The sequence below is a fragment of the Silene latifolia genome, chromosome 10 (genome assembly GCF_048544455.1).
Source record: "Silene latifolia isolate original U9 population chromosome 10, ASM4854445v1, whole genome shotgun sequence".
NCBI classification, from domain to species: domain Eukaryota; kingdom Viridiplantae; phylum Streptophyta; class Magnoliopsida; order Caryophyllales; family Caryophyllaceae; genus Silene; species Silene latifolia.
This window is the reverse complement of record NC_133535.1, coordinates 93,521,584-93,538,905: the sequence shown is the minus strand read 5'-3', so window position 1 is coordinate 93,538,905 and position 17,322 is coordinate 93,521,584. Positions and strand designations below refer to the sequence as shown.

Here is a 17,322-nt window from a genome sequence, read left to right as displayed (position 1 = left end):
ATTAAAGTAGTAAAAATATCAAAGTGACACCAGAATAACATCACAATAACAGCAGAATAATAATAGAATAACAACACAATAACACGTGGTAAAAAAAAGAAAAAAAAATCAAAGTCGTAAAAAAATTCACAGTAACAGCAGAATAACATCACAATAACAGCACAATAACACGTGGTAAAAAAAAAAAAAGAAAAAAAAAATCAAAGTCGTAAAAAAAATCAAAGTAGCAGCAGAATAACATCAAAATAACAGCGGAATAACAATAACAACACAATAACATGTGGTATAAAAAAAGAGAGAAAAATCAAAGTCGTAAAAAAAATTCAGGTAAAAAAGAAGCACAATAATAGCATAATAACAGAGGTAAAAAAATAAGAGTAAAAAAATTTCAAGTAAAAAAAATCCGGTACAAAAAAAAAGAAAAAAAGGTAACATAATGAGTAAATTAAAGAAAAACATAAGAGAAAACAAAAATCAAAGTGGTAAAAAAAAAGAAGCATAATAACACAGGTAAAAAAAAGAGAAAAAAAAAATTAAAGTAAAAAAAAAAGTAACATTAGAAAAAAGAGAAAATAAGTAAATGATAATGGTTTTATATGACATGTAAGATTTAATCTTGCCCACTCATCTCTAATATAATCTAGTGGCTGAGATTCCTCCAACTCACAACTCACCATAAGAACCAAAATCACCAAATCCAATCTCTATATATATATATATATAGATTTTTATAACGATTTACAGTTTTCTTTTATACGGAGTATGGGTCAGCTCATCATGTAATAATAGCATCAAGATTAAACAATTTATAATTAAGGATATATATCAATTTTATTATTTTAATTAAAATATTATAGTTTAGAATTTAGTGAAAATTATATAACTTGATTAAAAGATTAATTTAAATGAAAACATAGTAGATGAATTAAATTGTAATTATTAGTTTCCTTATTTAGTGAATGAACATAATTTTCATTAGTTTCTTTTTTTGAGAATATGCATTTTGGCGGGAAAATAATATAAATCACCTATTCTTTGAGTAGATAAGAGATGCTTTAACATAAATATAAGCGTGTTTTATTCCAAAATTGTTAAATTTCAATTTTATTTTTATCATTTTATATTAGTTTTATTTGATTTGAATACAAAAGTTTAATAAATTTACCTATTTTGCGGGTCTTAACCCTAAATGTGCGGGTTATTATCGGGTCAAGTCGTATTGGGTTCGGGTATAAAATTGCGGGTTATTTTAGGACGGAGTTCAATCAAATTTTTGAAGTCGAGTCATCTTTTGACAAATCTAACAATAAGTCTCGCTTGTGACGGATATACTTGTGACGGGTCAAGTATCATTCACATGAGGTAGATAAAACAAAAGTAAAAGTGCCTAGATAATCACAAAGGCTTGTCTTTATCTTCTCAAGTAAGTTTTATTTGACCCGTCACAAGGTTGTGACGGATATTGGCCGTCATAAATGAGAATTTGTGCAAATCTAATTAGTTACTTTTCTAGCTAGTCTTGCTATAGACGGATATATCCGTCTATAGCTAAAGACGGGTCAAATAACTTGAAAGTGGTGACATTTTTTATCCCCGCCATCTCACTTGTTGCTTGTCCTATTAGGAATGTGGTATTGTATTTGGTCCGTCTTTAGTTATAGACGAATATATGCCGTCTATAATAAGATTTTGCGTTACCTTTCATGACTTCTTGTCACACTGATGGGCGCACTTACTGACCATAAATATTGGGATCCTTCTGGTGACATCTATTTCGATTTGATTGTAATAAAATAATAATGGATTAATCTGGAATAAATCACAATCATTTCTCGTTAGTTAGCTTTAGCCTTTAGGTCACATTATTAAAAAGAAGGTCCTACACTCCATAATTTGTTCACCTTGATCCACCGGGCTAATTGTAAAACAGCACTTTTAGGCTTTTATTTATCATAGAAGTGCATGTCTCATTGTTGATCACAAAATAGGGGCCTTTGAGTAGAGATATCCTTATCAAACTAACATTCATAAATTATCGTTAACTCTAAATTGAATTTACTCCTTTACCCATGCTAGTAATGAAACTAACAGTCAATTTAATCTCATAAAAACATACTGTAATAAACAACAATTAAAAAAGGGAACAAAGAATACTGATCCAAGGAGAAAGAGCGCTTCAGTTACTCTTAGGAAAAATTCTCCAAATGATTACAACAACAACAATAATATACTCCCTCCGTCCCGGTCATTTGTTGTCCATTGGTTTTGACACAAAGACCAATGAAAGGGGAGTGGGCCAATTACTAAATGACAAGTGGAATGAATTGAGTGTGAATGATCAAATTACTCATCAAATTCATTCTGTCATTTGGTTTTGGCACAAAGACCAAGGAAAGGGGAGGGGGTCAATTACTAAATGACAAGTGGAATGAATTGAGTGTCAATGATCAAATTACTCATCAAATTCATTCTTAAAATAGAAAGGACAACAAATGACTGAGACACCTCAAAATGAAAAAGGACAACAAATGACCGGGACAGAGGGAGTATTTTAGTACTTCAATCGCTCGGGCAAAATACCAAGCAAGGGGGTCTATTAGGAAGGAAATAAGAGATATGGTATAATATGAGAATATACCATATATCTTATCGTATAAGTTATAGAAGTATTATATTACTAACTTGCATAATAAGTTAGACGAACAATATTCTAGATTTAGGGTTAAGGTTTGAGCTAGTATTATAAATAAGGTCTTATGTATTCATATCATAATACAAGATTATCAATAACAAAGTGCGTTTATGAAATACTCTCTCCTTCTAAAATCTATCATGGTATCAAAGACTCTTTCCTGAGGACTCTAGACAAATCGCTTCCGCTACCTCGCCGGTAGGTTAATAATGTCGTAAGAGACCTACCGGCGGAATTTCGTTATTTACTGTCAAATTTATCTTTAGTTAAAAAAAAAAAAAAAAAAAAAAAAAACACTATGTTACCCTTATTGTGTTTGCCGTTCGTACGTTTGAATTTGTACAAGTAAAGAAAGAAAACAAAGATGATGGTGTGATGATGTTAGTGCTCATCTCGTTGAGGTGCCATATTTGCCTTAAAGTTTCTGCTATAATTGAGTATGTTACTCAATGTCCGTACAAATCGCTGGTGGGTTTTGACCCATAAACCATTGTTTTCGGCTCTTCTCGTGTCGTGAGACGAGGCATATTGTTTATCTATTTGTCGTAAGACAAGAGTATTTCTTTATATGAGTGGGTAGGTTGTTACCCCCTCGTATAGTCATATGTACTGGCGAGTTACGCACGTATTGACTGGCGAGTTACGCACATATTGAATTGAGTGGTAGGTTGTTACCCCTCGTATGTACTGGCGAGTTACGCACTTATCTTGACTGGCGAGTCGATTACGCATTATCGTGGTCGGCGAGTCGTATACGCACCGATGAAGAAGAAGATAATGAAGACGAAGAAAAGTCGACATTTTTTTTCTTATTAATTATTGTATTGTAATTTCAAACTCATGGAAATTTGGGTCAAATTACCATAAGTTTGAGGGAGGGTATTAGGAAGGAAATAAGAGATATGGTATAATATGAGAATATACCATATATCTTATCGTATAAGTTATAGAAGTTTTTTTTTTTTTTTTTTTTTGCAGCTGTAAAGTTATAAAAAGTTACAAACCCATTGCGGTTCTAGCCAGGTTATGGGCAACCTTATTAAGATTACGAGGAATAAAACTAAGACTAAGACAATGGAAAGATGGTAGAAGGAGTGCGATATCATTAACAATGCCTTTGGTTAAGTGATGAGGAGTCACGACACCTGCAATTTGTAGTAGAATCTGGAGACAGTCAGAGGAAGCCTCGAAATGAAGGATGTTGGAATGCACCGCCCATCTCAAGAGATTACGGATACCTACAGCTTCGGCTTGTAGAGCCGATTCCGCTCGTAAGGCAACATCAGACATGTTGAGGCAAGACCCATCAGGATTATAGATAATCCAACCGTAGGAAGCCGCAAGGGTTTCAGACCAGCTTGCGTCGACCTTAGCTCTAGCACAAAGGCAATTATAGTTTTCACCTATCAAATAAAAAGGAACGCTATTCTTGATATTTTCAATCATGGCTAATCGCAAGTCTGGCTCCTTCAATAGGAGTGTTGCACTCCTATTATCAGAGAAGGAGAGAGCGGAAAGTGCAGTCTGAGCCACCTTAGTCTAAAGATGGAAGAAGTGATCAACCGAGAACGCGACTCCTCTAAAAATAGAATTATTTCTAGCACACCAAATACTCCAAAGAACAGAAATGAAAATAATGGTAGGAGTAGAAGAGTCATCCATCTTAGAGAACAGAGAAATCCAGTTGAAGATCCAATCAGACAAGGGCAAGTTATCAGCATGATTAGCATTAATACCGAGGGAAGAGGAAGCCCAGAGCCTTTTCGCCACAGTGCAGTCCCTAAAAAGATTTTCAGTAGATTCCGTCGACATTGTGTCATTACATAGCTGACAGTGATAAGAAACCATCAAGTGTCTCTTTTGAAACTCAATTCCGACAGAAAGCGAATTAGTGATAATTCTCCAAATGAGAATCTTCCAGATTTGTGGCCCTGGCAAGAACCAAAGCTTAGATTTACAGAACTGTTTAACGTTGCTACTAGCTCTACTGTTGTCTTTGCTCGTGCCATACTTCTCAAGATGAAAGCCGAGAGAAATGCCATATCCACTTTTAACAGTATACAGGCCAGAAGGGGAGGGGATCCAGAAAACCGTATCACTCACAACAGATGGGCAGATAGGTATGGCGCAAATTCTATTAGCCCATTCTGGTTCAAAGAGATCATGAATAAGCTCATAATTCCATGACATAGACGGCAAAAAAAGATCCTTGATGGTCAAACCAAGCATGGATAATGGCGGTTCGAAGCCAAAGCTAGTAACCTGCGATGGGCACCGTCCAGCAATCCATTTGGAAGACCAAACATTCAACTTGGAGTTGAAACCAAAATTCCATCCAATATTAGGAAGGACAAGATGCATCCCATAAATAATACTTCGACAACCCCATGAAATTTTAGAGCCATGTTTAACCGAATCAGGGAAAATCATCAAGTCATTACATAGAACCTTAGAGTAGAAAACACGGCTAAGAAGTGAGTCCCTGTCTGATATAATTCGCCAGGCTAACTTCCCTAATAATGCCTGGTTCATACAATTAAGATTCCGGATACCAAGACCACCTTGAGATTTAGGCAAACTTAGAAAGTTTTTACTACATCAGTGAATAGTAGAACACGATCTCGTACCAACCCACAAGAAATGCGACAACAAGGAGTTAATCTTATTGGTCACACTTACCGGTATTTTAAATACCGATAGGACATAATTAGAGAGGGTGGAAAGGATAGACGAAATAAGTGTTAACCGACCAGCTGGTGATAGAAAAATACCATTTCAAGAAGAAATACGTCTCTTGACCTTTTCAATAAGGTTATTAAAAATAGCCTTTTTTGAGGAACCAGAAGCGGTTTCAATACCCAAATACTTGCCAATACCGTTGTGATGATTAACGCCCAAAATCTTCAAGGCCATAGAAGCCTTACCTAAGGTAGTGCTAGGAATAAAGACAACCCCCGACTTTGCAGTGTTAAGAACTTGCCCAGAAGCTTCACAGAACTTGTCAAGAATATATTTCAATTTTAAGAAAGCTTCCCATTTATCTTTTAAGAAGAACACAGAGTCGTCAGCAAAAAACAAATGGGAAATCGAGAGGGAGCCTCTGCCTAGAGAAATACCATGTAAGGAGCCATCACTAACGGCAGCACGTATATTCTGTGAGAGAACTTCCATGCACAAAATAAATAAGTAAGGTGAGATAGGGTCGCCTTGACGTAACCCGCACAACGGACTGAACTGTTTTAGCGGTGCGCCATTAAACAGAACTTCATAGGAAACAGACGACAAACAGTTCATAATCAACCTGATAAGATTAGGAGGAAAACCATAGCGATAAAGCGTAGCTTGGATGAAGTCCCATCGTATACGATCATAAGCTTTGCTCATATCAGCTTTAAAAGCAAATCTACCAGATTTCCCATATTTGTGTTTATGAATATTCTCAATAGCTTCATTAGCAATAAGCACGTTGTCACAAATTTGTCGTCCTAAAATGAAGGCATTTTGAAAATCACCAACCAGGTATCTCATCACTCGGGTGAGTCGATTAGTGATACATTTCGTAATAATCTTCATAATAACATTGCAGAGACTAATGGGACGATACTCTCCAACTTTTTCAGGATTAGCGCACTTCGGGATTAGGACAATGAAAGTACGATTAAGCTCCTTTAAAAGATGACCCCCATTAAGCACACTAAGGACGGCTTTGGTAACATCATGTTTGATAGTAGACCAGCAACGTTGGAAGAACAAAGCCGGAAAGCCATCAGGTCCGGGTGATTTTAGAGCTCCTAATTGAAAAACGGCCCGTCGGACATCCTTTGCAGAGAAGGGTTTACCAAGGAAATCAACATCATCTTCCTTAACCTTAATGTTAATTGACTGGAAAATAGGATCATTTTCAGTGATAGGCGTAGAGTCAGTCATACAAGGATGGAAAAGATCATAAAAATGAGCGTAGAAACGTTCACTGACCGCCTGTGTATCATACTCCCAGGCCCCTGAGTCGTCTTTAACCCCCAAAATGAAATTATTACCGGCACGTCCCTTAACCCAATTAAAAAAGTAACGTGTACAAGTTTCACCATCAACAGTCCATTTAAGTTTAGCTCGTTGTTTCCAGTAAAGAGCCGCTGCCTTCGCAAAATCAGTCACCTCGCTATTAATAGAAATAAAAGGAGCCTCATTACCAGTATTAATAGCAGTTTCCAGTGCATCCTCAAGACGTAAATCAAAGTCATCCCATTTATTTCGCCAAATAGATTTTTGATCAAAAGACCATTTCTTCATAAGTGTCCTTATCATCGACAATTTCCTTGCGAGTCTGAAAGCCGGAGAACCAACAACAAAACTCGACCAGGCAGAGTGAATAAGGGCAATACAATCTTCATTATCAAGGTTCCAGGACTCAATTTTATATGGCTTTTTGTTGTGGTTTTTTGTAAGATGAAAGTCAAGTTCAATAGGGGCGTGGTCCGAAATTTGTATCGGGCAATGCTTCACGCCCGTATTTGGGAAGACATGGAACCAGTCCTTAGAACCATAAGCTTTATCAATCCTCTCATACACACGGTCAATACCCTTCCGATTATTACACCAAGTGAATCGAGGCCCTTTAAACGGAATGTCAAGAAGTTCATGCTCAAGACGCCATTTGTTGAAACTAAGTGCACCAGTAATGGCACTTTTGCTCTTGCTTTGCTTGTCGTGAGAAAACTCTACTTGGTTGAAGTCTCCCAAAATAATGAAGGGATGAGTAAAGGACTCAATCCAAGATCCCAATTCTTGAAAAACAGTCAGTCTTGAAGAAAAAGCAGGTTCACCATAAAACAAGACGATATACCAAGGAACGTTAGCATATTTTTCCACTAAAAAGATGATGAAGTTAGTACAACTCATAACACATTTCACCATCGAGCCCTTACGCCAACCAACCCACAGCCCACCAGATGCTCCAATGGCATCAACCCCAAAAGTTTCCACAAAACCTAGAGCTCTAAAAAAAGGACTTACAGCGTCCGCATTACATTTAGTTTCTAAAATGAAGAGGAAATCATAAAATCTAATACCTAGTAGTGATCTTATTTTAGGAATAATAGGAGAGAGCACGTTATTAATTCCCCTACAATTCCATGCGAGACCTATCATATCTTCAGAGAAGGTTGAATAGGGCCAACCTCCGCAACACCCAAATCACCATCAGTGGCAGAATCTTCACTAGAGCAGAAATTATCATCATCCCCTACCTTGATACGGAAGCCGCAACAAGAGTGGGACACACTCTGACCATGATGAACTCGTGAATTAAAGCAAGCTTTTTTAGCCAAGTGCGTGAGATAAGACTTGGCATGTCCAATTGATGTCAAAGCAGAACCAGGGATATCAGCATAGCCAACATCAGAGCGACATTTACATTTCTTAGAAATAGAAGTGCAGTCAGAATCGTTCAAAGAAGCAGCAGTTGCATCAACAAAATTCAAAGAGCTAGCCTTCTTGTGGACAGTAATAAAGGCACAAGGAAACTTAGTGCCAGAGGCACCAGCAAAAGAAAGACCATCAGACGGAGCAGGCATAGGAGTAGTTGAAGGGATAGCAGACTGAACATCAGCAGGTTCCTGAACCACATGAGAAGATGCAGCATTAAAAATGCCCAAATTGAGACTAAGCATAGTATTAACCTCACCCTCCATCTCAGCATTATAGTCGGTATCGGATATCAAATGAGTATTGTCATTATCAGAATCAGGGCTATGAAAGGGCCACTCAGGAGTTGAATAGTGAGAACTTGACGAATCATCAATATTTATGATGTGATCATTGCCCCCATTATTCTGAGGTTTCATAGCAGCTTGTATCTCAGAGTCAGTAGGCCTGTCAGACGGTACTTCAGAATTATGCTGGTGGTAATGAAAAATAATAGGCAACCCTTCTGGAGGTGGATCAAAAGTTTGATTGTAACCTCTACTATCATCATCTAACCGTGACCAGCCAAAATCGCTTTCAATTCTATTGAGTATTGCTTCCTGAATATGAATATCACGATCAAATCGTACTGCCACCCCTCCATAATTAGAGTACATAACATATGGATCTCCTTCAGCCAGAAAACCCCCCACCCCAGTCACATCATTGTTCCCCTGAACTGGTAAATTAGAACCATAAACAGCCGCAACAGGAGGAGTGTTTTCAATAGGAGCATCAGTCATGATATGATCAGCAGAAGAATTATGAGGTGGGTTGGAAGGAATATTATTAATGCGAGCAGGTATATTAGTATCATCAGGAATAGGCAAATCAGACGAGTGCACACCGTTATTAACGAAGGCCACCGCAGGAACTTCAACATGCAAAGGAACCGGAACAGGAGCAGAAATAGTATCTTGGGCAGGAGGAGTATCGTGCTGGTTAACGGTAACAGGAACATCTTCGTTATTAATATCACCCATAGCAGTGTCATTAAAATTATCAGGATTATGATCAGTAGAAGCCTCGCCATTAGGAACATCACCATTGACATATGGAAAATGGACTCCACTGCCAACATTAAACAGTATAGGACCTGCGAAGGGCTGAGCAGTGACCGCAAACCTCATACCAGGGTGAACTTTACCACCAGGTGTAGTGCCGAGTTCGAAGTCAATAATATATTCTTCTTCAAAGTTGGAATTAACATCTGCCTGAACATTATGACTACCAAAACGCACTTTAGCAGTAACATATTTAGTAGTAGAAGGGGTGGCCCTAAGGTCTAAGTTAAACATTGTGTGGTTACTTTGAGCTTGAAAAATCGCAAACCCCCTATTAGAAGCCTTGTCCAGCATACCATTGACCTCAGAGACAATAGTCGTAATATTCTCTCGACAGCAAGCCCCAATATGACCAATTTTACCACAACGAATACAATATTTAAAGACGTCTTCATATCGAAACTGAATCCATAAAAAATATCCACCATCCATAGAAAGAAAGAAACCAGGAACTAAAGGTTCATTTAGTTGGATACGGACCTTGACCCTTAAATAATCACTAGCAGGAATTACCTCAAAAGGCTCCACCTCAAAGTGTTTACTAAGTAAATGACCAGCAATATTTGCCATCTCCATAACTCAAAAGGGAGACCGCATACACGAACCTATAAATCCGCATAAGGAAAGCGAATAGTCCTAGGAACACTGTCTGGGAACCATCTTGTGAAGATCATCATAGCTCCATCAAAAGTAGAGTAGGTGCGCTTTAATAAATCCTCGCGATCATCATCAGATTCACAGTGAATAGCGTAAATATCGCCGAGTTTCAAAGCAGAGACCCTGCCTCTAGTCTTCCATTTCCGCCTAATCAGATCGTTTAGTTTCTCAACACTGAAAATACGATAATCGACGAGAAAACCCAGAACACACTGACCCCATAACTCCCTTAACCATCCCAGTGTAGCAGGATCCAGATTAAACATGGCACCAGTTCTGGAAAAACGCCAGGCACTTGCATGCATGGCATTTTGAGGCTGAAACTCAGCATTAGGGTATGGGACATGGATGTATTGGTAATTAGGGTGGATAAGTTGCGGATCAGGTTGATTTAGAAACACACCAGGGTTAAAAGGCTCCTGATTAGAGCTGTTGTAGTATCCAGAAATATTTGGGACTGGAGAAGCCATTAAAGCCTCCCAAAAAGATGAAAATAATTAAAGTGGATAAGAGGAAAAGATTGAGAGAAGGATGATTCAAACGGAAAAAAAGAACCCCTTAAATAGGCCTCAAGGAGCGTATGCAACCCTATTGTTGGAAGCTCAAAGAACCACTTAGCTGCAGCCTAAGAATCCAATGATTGGCCATTCCTTGAAAAACCCTAGAAAAAAGCATGCATGCCCAATGAAGAAGACGATCAGCAATGATTAAGCTTGGATATACACGAAAACAATCTAAAAAACTGTGGGAGGAGAAGTGGTTTTGCAGGGAATCCAATAGAATTTGGGGGGAGCATTGGGAAGATAAAGAGGAAATAATAAAAAAACTCTCGCAGGGAGAGAAAGAAGCTCTCTCTACTTTTTTAGAGAGAAGTTACGTAACCAAGTCAAAGTAATTAACTCACTTATAAGTTATAGAAGTATTATATTACTATCTTGCATAATAAGTTAGTACGAACAATATTCTAGATTTAGGGTTAAGGTTTGAGCTAGTATTATAAATACGGTCTTATGTATTCATATCATAATACAAGATTATCAATAACAAAGTACGTTTATGAAATACTCTCCCCTTCTAAAATCTATCAGGGTCGAATATATACAACTTTACATACCATTGTCTTAGCAATCTAAATAGGTTGTTTCCGCCTGACTCAAGATAAAAATTGCGTCGAGAACAACAACGAAGGACATCTACTTGACAAGAGAAAGAAAGGCATCCAAAAATAAGCCCAAGAAAGTAGCCCCAATTGGTCTCCCTTGTGACGGGTTACCATTTGTGACGGATATTTTGTGAGATAAAATGGTAATAAAATGGGTTAGTGGAGAAAGGGGACCACATGAATAGTGTTGCAGAGAGAGAAAAAGTGGGTACATTGTGAGGTAAAATGGTATCCGTCTTCAGCTTGTGACGGATATGTCATGTCTTCAATGAGAATAGGTCAAGTAGCCCATCCGTCCCCTGTCCCAACCAATTGACAAAATAAAGCTCCAATATGTAGGCTACTATTTGGGTATTAGTTTCGATTCAGAATTCAATATGTTGACTCTGGAGCGTAAAATATATAAGCCGACCTAAACTGAACAAAGACCAGCATTTGAGGATATGTTGAAGGAATGGTTTTGCCCAAGATTAAATCACAACGGTTAATTAAGAAATGAAGAGGATTCTCAGTCGTTTTAAAAAGAAATCCCTTGATAAAAAAAGGGTCTCTATATGACTATATCTATACTAGGACTGAGCAAAAAATTCGATTATTCGAACTGATCCGATATCTGATCTGAATCCGATCCGAAAAAGTGGATATCTGATCCGAAAAACAGTTTGGATCGGATATCCGATCCGAAACTTTTGGATACGGATCAAATATCGAATAGTAGTTTAAAAAATTTCGGATATCCGATATCCGATAATTTATTAGATTTATGACTACATATGATTTATTACCACTAGCTTTTGTTTTAGTCCAATGTCCAAAAAGAAATTTGATGTGATGTAAAAGTAAGATAGATTTAGAGTCAAATTATTGTAAAAAGTTTACATTGAAAATCGATTTCTAAGATAGAGAAAAATACAGAGAAAGTAATAGTCTTGAAATCGGATCGGATAACGGATATTTGGACTCCGATCCGAAATTTTCGGATATTAAAAATCGGATATCCGAATGTTTCGGATCAGATACCGGATAATGAAATTTGTGAGTTTCGGATAAGGATATCCGATCCAAAAACGATTTCGGATCGGATATCTGATCCGTGCTCTGCCCTAATCTATACAACATTAGGACTCATTAAAGGGACCTGTACAAATGGATCCTAGCAAACCTGAGATCATTATAATAATGACAATAGTCACTACCAATATTTATACCCCCTTCCTAAAACTCATCCCATTACATAACTATAACAACCAGGAATATTTCTCTTCTGGTTAAATTGGTCTTCGGAGCCATTTTTAATTGACACTTCATTTTGGTTGCATCCTTCGTTCTATAGACTTCATTTTAGACCTGAGGTTGAAACTACTGCCATGAACCCGTGTTCAACATGTGCATCTAGGACCAACTGACCCACCTTAGGTGCCCAAGGGAGCCTCTACAACATGATCTCTCTTCAAACCGGCGCACTCCATTGTGCTCCTATGGAGTCTACATTTTCCTATTGCCCTGCACAACAAGGTGACAACAATTTCAGCCACACATTTTTCAAAACTCGAATTAGAAACCAAATATCAATTATTTACATGTACAAGTTATCAAAGACTTGGCTGGGAGACCGAGTAGGCATCCCACTTTCTAACCAAAGATAGCAAGTGCCTCACACAGGACTTAACACAGACGGAGTATATAACAAGATTTTACCATAACGTCACAGTCTTTCTTGATGGCTTGACTAAAAGGGTGTCTTAAAGTACATGGTCTTATCCGATTGTTAGGAACACTAAGGATCCGTTTCCAAAGGACCACGAATTGAAATTGCATAAACTCGAGCCAAAGATAGCGAGTACATTTTTTTACTCCACTTAATATGGAAATTAACAAGTGTAAACAATTACCTCCTGGACAAGCCACTTGACCAATATTAACTAAGCTCCCCAAAGAAAGTGGCTTTGCAATCAAATCTTGTAATTCATGAACGAATTTGGTATGATTAGCATCGATCACCTCCTCTTCATCATCCTCACATATCACATCATCCTCCATTAGCTTTTCCCACATTATGTAGTTTCCAGATGAAAAGTCAGGGCTACTAGTTCCTGACGTCGTCAAGCTTGAACTTCTCTCTGGTACAGAGTGAGTGCCTAAATCAACCAGACCATCCTCGTGGCAACAATCCAGGTTTGGGTTTACGCTTATCAAAAGCGGGTCATCATTCTGGCTCTCACTCGAGGCTAATTTACGCCTCTTAAAAGCTTGTCCATTTTCCAAACATTTCTTTTGCTTGTATTTCTCCAACAGCTGCTGAAACAAAGGAGTATTTTTCATTGCCTTTGCTATAAACAGAAGGAACTCCTTTTGCTTCCATTCTATGCATTTCAATCTCTCTTCTGTGGTGGCTAAAGACTGTTCTGAGTCAAGTAGTTGCTGCTTTAGATCATGAACCGTGGCCTTTAACTCTTCTTGCTCTAGCTTAAGCTTTTCGATGATTTCGATCTCTCTTTGGAACTTTGACCTTGAACTATCATTCGCGACACATTGATTTCTCCTCTTTATGGACTTGAGCAAGTGTTTCTTGTCTTTCCGAAAAGCTGCATTTGCAAACTCCCATTGATCGAAATGGACTTTTCTGAATCCCTATATGAAATTTAACCAAACAACTTAAGTCACACTTGGAAACTGAGGAACAAAGACACACTAATTAGAGGTAAAATAAATGCACAGATATCGACCCTATAAACAATGAATTTATTTAATCAGACCAAGACAATAATAACCGAAGCGTTCAATTACAGCAATGACAGGAAATTAGCAAACTATTAAGCACATCTGAAGTTAAAAATACAAATATATTCTAGTCTACTAGAAACCTCTTAACTCCTCTAAGGCTCGATCATGGTTTTATTCAGTCTATGATCTGTCTTATACTTCATACAATTATCCATAATGTTAATAAGAACTTACACTTGGGTGTGTTTGGATTGAATGATTTGGAGGGAAAAGAAAGGGAAGGAGAGTAAGAGATTTAAAATCTCTTGTTTGGATAACAAATAAGGGTGGAGGGAAATGAAGGGGGAAGGATTTGGAGTGATCCATTTTCCCTCCTCCAAGCCTAATCAAAATCTCTCCACAATAGGCAAGATTTGGAGGAAAATTGTATCCAAACACCCACACCCCATTCCCCCTCCCCTTCCCTTCTCTCCCTTTCCCTTCCCTCCTTTCCCCTCCCCTCCCTTTCCCTCCACTTTTGCTATCCAAACACAAGAGGAAAATTGTATCCAAACACCCACACCCCATTCCCCCTCCCCTTCCCTTCTCTCCCTTTCCCTTCCCTCCTTTCCCCTCCCCTCCCTTTCCCTCCATGTGTTTGGATAGCAAAAGTGGAGGGAAAGGGAGGGGAGGGGAAAGGAGGGAAGGGAAAGGGAGAGAAGGGAAGGGGAGGGGGAATGGGGTGTGGGTGTTTGGATACAATTTTCCTCCAAATCTTGCCTATTGTGGAGAGATTTTGATTAGGCTTGGAGGAGGGAAAATGGATCACTCCAAATCTCTCCCCCTCCATATTACCGTCCAACCTTATTTGCTATCCAATCAAGCTCCAACTTTTTTTGCTATCCAATCAAGGGATTTTGAATTCCCTACTCTCCCTCCCTTTCTTTTCCTTCCAAATCACTCAATCCAAAAACACCCTTAGGGTGTGTTTGGATAGCAAAAGTGGAGAGAAAGGGAGGGGAGGAGGAATGAGGGAAGGGGAAGGGAGAGAAGGGAAGGGGAGGGGGAATGGAGTGTGGTTGTTTGAATACAATTTTCCTCCAAATCTTGCCCATTGTGGAGAGATTTTGATTAGGCTTGGAGGAGGGAAATTGGATCCCTTCAAATCTCTCCCCCTCCATTTCCCTCCACCCTCGTTTGCTATCCAAATAAAGGATTTTAAATCCTCTACTCTCCCTCCCTTTCTTTTCCCTCCAAATACCTCAATCCAAACACACCCTTAGAGTCGCCTAAGACTTTTTCTTGCACAATTTGAAAGAAGCAGGAGGCAGGAAGATGAAAATAAGCTCATATGTTGTATACAAAATACAATTATCACACGAACAAATAATTATGTAAGGCTGTTCTTGACCCAATTTTAATCATTGGTCTTTCCAAAACAGATTCTTTGTGTTGCAAAAAGCAAGGGTGAGGATACATCAAACCTCCTACCACGCAATTCGCGGAGCCCCTGAGGGGCTGAGGCAATGGGCTAATGTCGTTATTATTGTTGTTGTAAGGCGGTTGTATATAAATATTAAGAATAAATATAATAGTTGGACCTCAACCATCATCTATCAATAAAGCGTATCACAAAACAACACACGACAGAGTTAATTATCACTCACAAACATATATATAGACATAATCTACCCATAAACAAATGGATGATTCACTAAACTCAGAAAATGAATAATTGAAACAAATTTTAGTGGATAGATAATTAGTAGTTCAGAGCATACTCCCTCCCTAAGTATTAAACTGCATGTCTGATAAAAATATACAAATGAATAAGGCCGCATACGAAAACGACCCCAGGAACACAACAAAATATACTCTCCCCGTCCAGTCATTTGTTTACCTTTGGTTTCGCAGAAAGACCAAGAAAAGAGGAGATACCTATTATTTGATGACATGTTTACCAAATTGTTCATGTTAGGGTTTGTAATTGACTCTGACACCCAAAATGAAATAGGTAAAACTATTAGAGAATTCAGTTACAATATATAGTAAACTATGTTGGAGGATAGTCCAAGCATATTCCTAAATATTCTATAGGATATTAGTATGATAACCATAATAATATTTTCCTAAGATGATAGGGTAAATTAAAAATAACTCTTTTAAAATCCTGTTTTTTAAAATTAATACCCATAGATTCAAAACTCCAATTTAGATAACTTGTTCCATATGTTTTTGAATTTATTCTTTATTGGTAACCTTCCAAAATATAAATTGACTAAGTTACAAAAGGAATAAGTTGATAAACATACGGAATAAATCACCTAAATTTAGTTTTAAAAATGTATATAAGAAAATAATTTTAAAAAACTGAACAGTTATTTTTAATTTACTCAATATGATAATATATTTTCTAATAAAAACTAATGACCGAGATGGGGGTTGCAACAAATTGCTTGTAACACATAATAAAAATTGAATGCCAACCAAACTTAATAAAAATTGAATGACAACCAAACCAACATAAGGATACATACATAGGTGTTAAGCTGCCTGACAAAACTGGAGAAATTACTGTGCTTGAAAAACTTAGGAAGCAAAAGAGTGCTAAACTTATGAGGATCCCACACTACAAAAGTAAGACCATTATTACCCCATGAAATTATATCATCTATATCTGGGTTTTCCACCATTTCATATGTCTTTGTCAAAAATGGAGGTGGACCCATATCATGTAACTTCTCCAAAGGCTTGGGCACCGTCTCATCCGAAACACCGCCATTCCCATTGCTATTTTTACGGAAAACAAACAACTCTTGGAGTTCTACTTCATCTTCGTTCTCCTCTTTGATTGAGACGAGATTGGTGACTTCCATGGCGGATCCGAATTGTTAAATAAATGAGATAGAGAAAGAGATGGGTGTGATGGTGAAAGAGTGGAGGCGTGGGGAAGAAGAAAAGGAGTGTTGTATGACTTATAAAGGGAAAAGGGAAAGAGGAGGAGATGAGTATAAAGTGACAACGGTTGTCAATTGTCATTGTTGGACGTTGTGAGAAGTTGCCATTTGTAGCACTCTGCTGCGGCCCTCTGTATTTTTGGTACTCAATAAATCACAACCACACATGGGGAAAACAAAAGGAATACTGTACAATATGGTCTCACTCTTGAATTCGATGACCGGATCTCCTATAAGACCATCCCAAGCAAATGTCACGTTAACTAGGTCACGACCCGATTTTACTCTTAATCCACCTTATTAATCTTGACCCATTTTCACCCTCCCATGCAGAAGGTCGCAACCTAGGTCATCAACCCAATCATTATCTACTTTACAACAATCCCAATCATTTTCCACATTCTCTACCCCACTTTTCTCTCTCTTACTTTTACAATTATTTATCCTAACATTTTATAAATATATTATTTATCTATTATTTATAAATATATTATTTATCTATTATTGGAAATATCATTTTCCACATTATTTATCCTAAAACTTTACGTAAAAAAATATGAAATAATGTTATAATTTTGAAAAGTGATTAGACGATTTCATTAACAATTAAAAAAAAATGAAAAA

General features: G+C 37.6%; 1 protein-coding gene across 1 annotated transcript; it reads right to left on the bottom strand.

Annotated features, from left to right (window-relative positions):
• Window positions 1-11,962: 11,962 nt before the first annotated feature.
• On the bottom strand, window positions 11,963-16,713 carry LOC141605748 (heat stress transcription factor A-7a-like). The gene is made up of 3 exons (XM_074424631.1): window positions 16,279-16,713; window positions 12,931-13,669; window positions 11,963-12,541 (listed from the first exon to the last, which is right to left on the bottom strand). The coding sequence occupies exons 1-3, from the start codon at window positions 16,615-16,617 to the stop codon at window positions 12,534-12,536; spliced, it is 1,086 nt and encodes a 361-aa protein (XP_074280732.1). The 5' UTR covers window positions 16,618-16,713; the 3' UTR covers window positions 11,963-12,533.
• Between the last annotated feature and the right edge of the window lie 609 nt (window positions 16,714-17,322).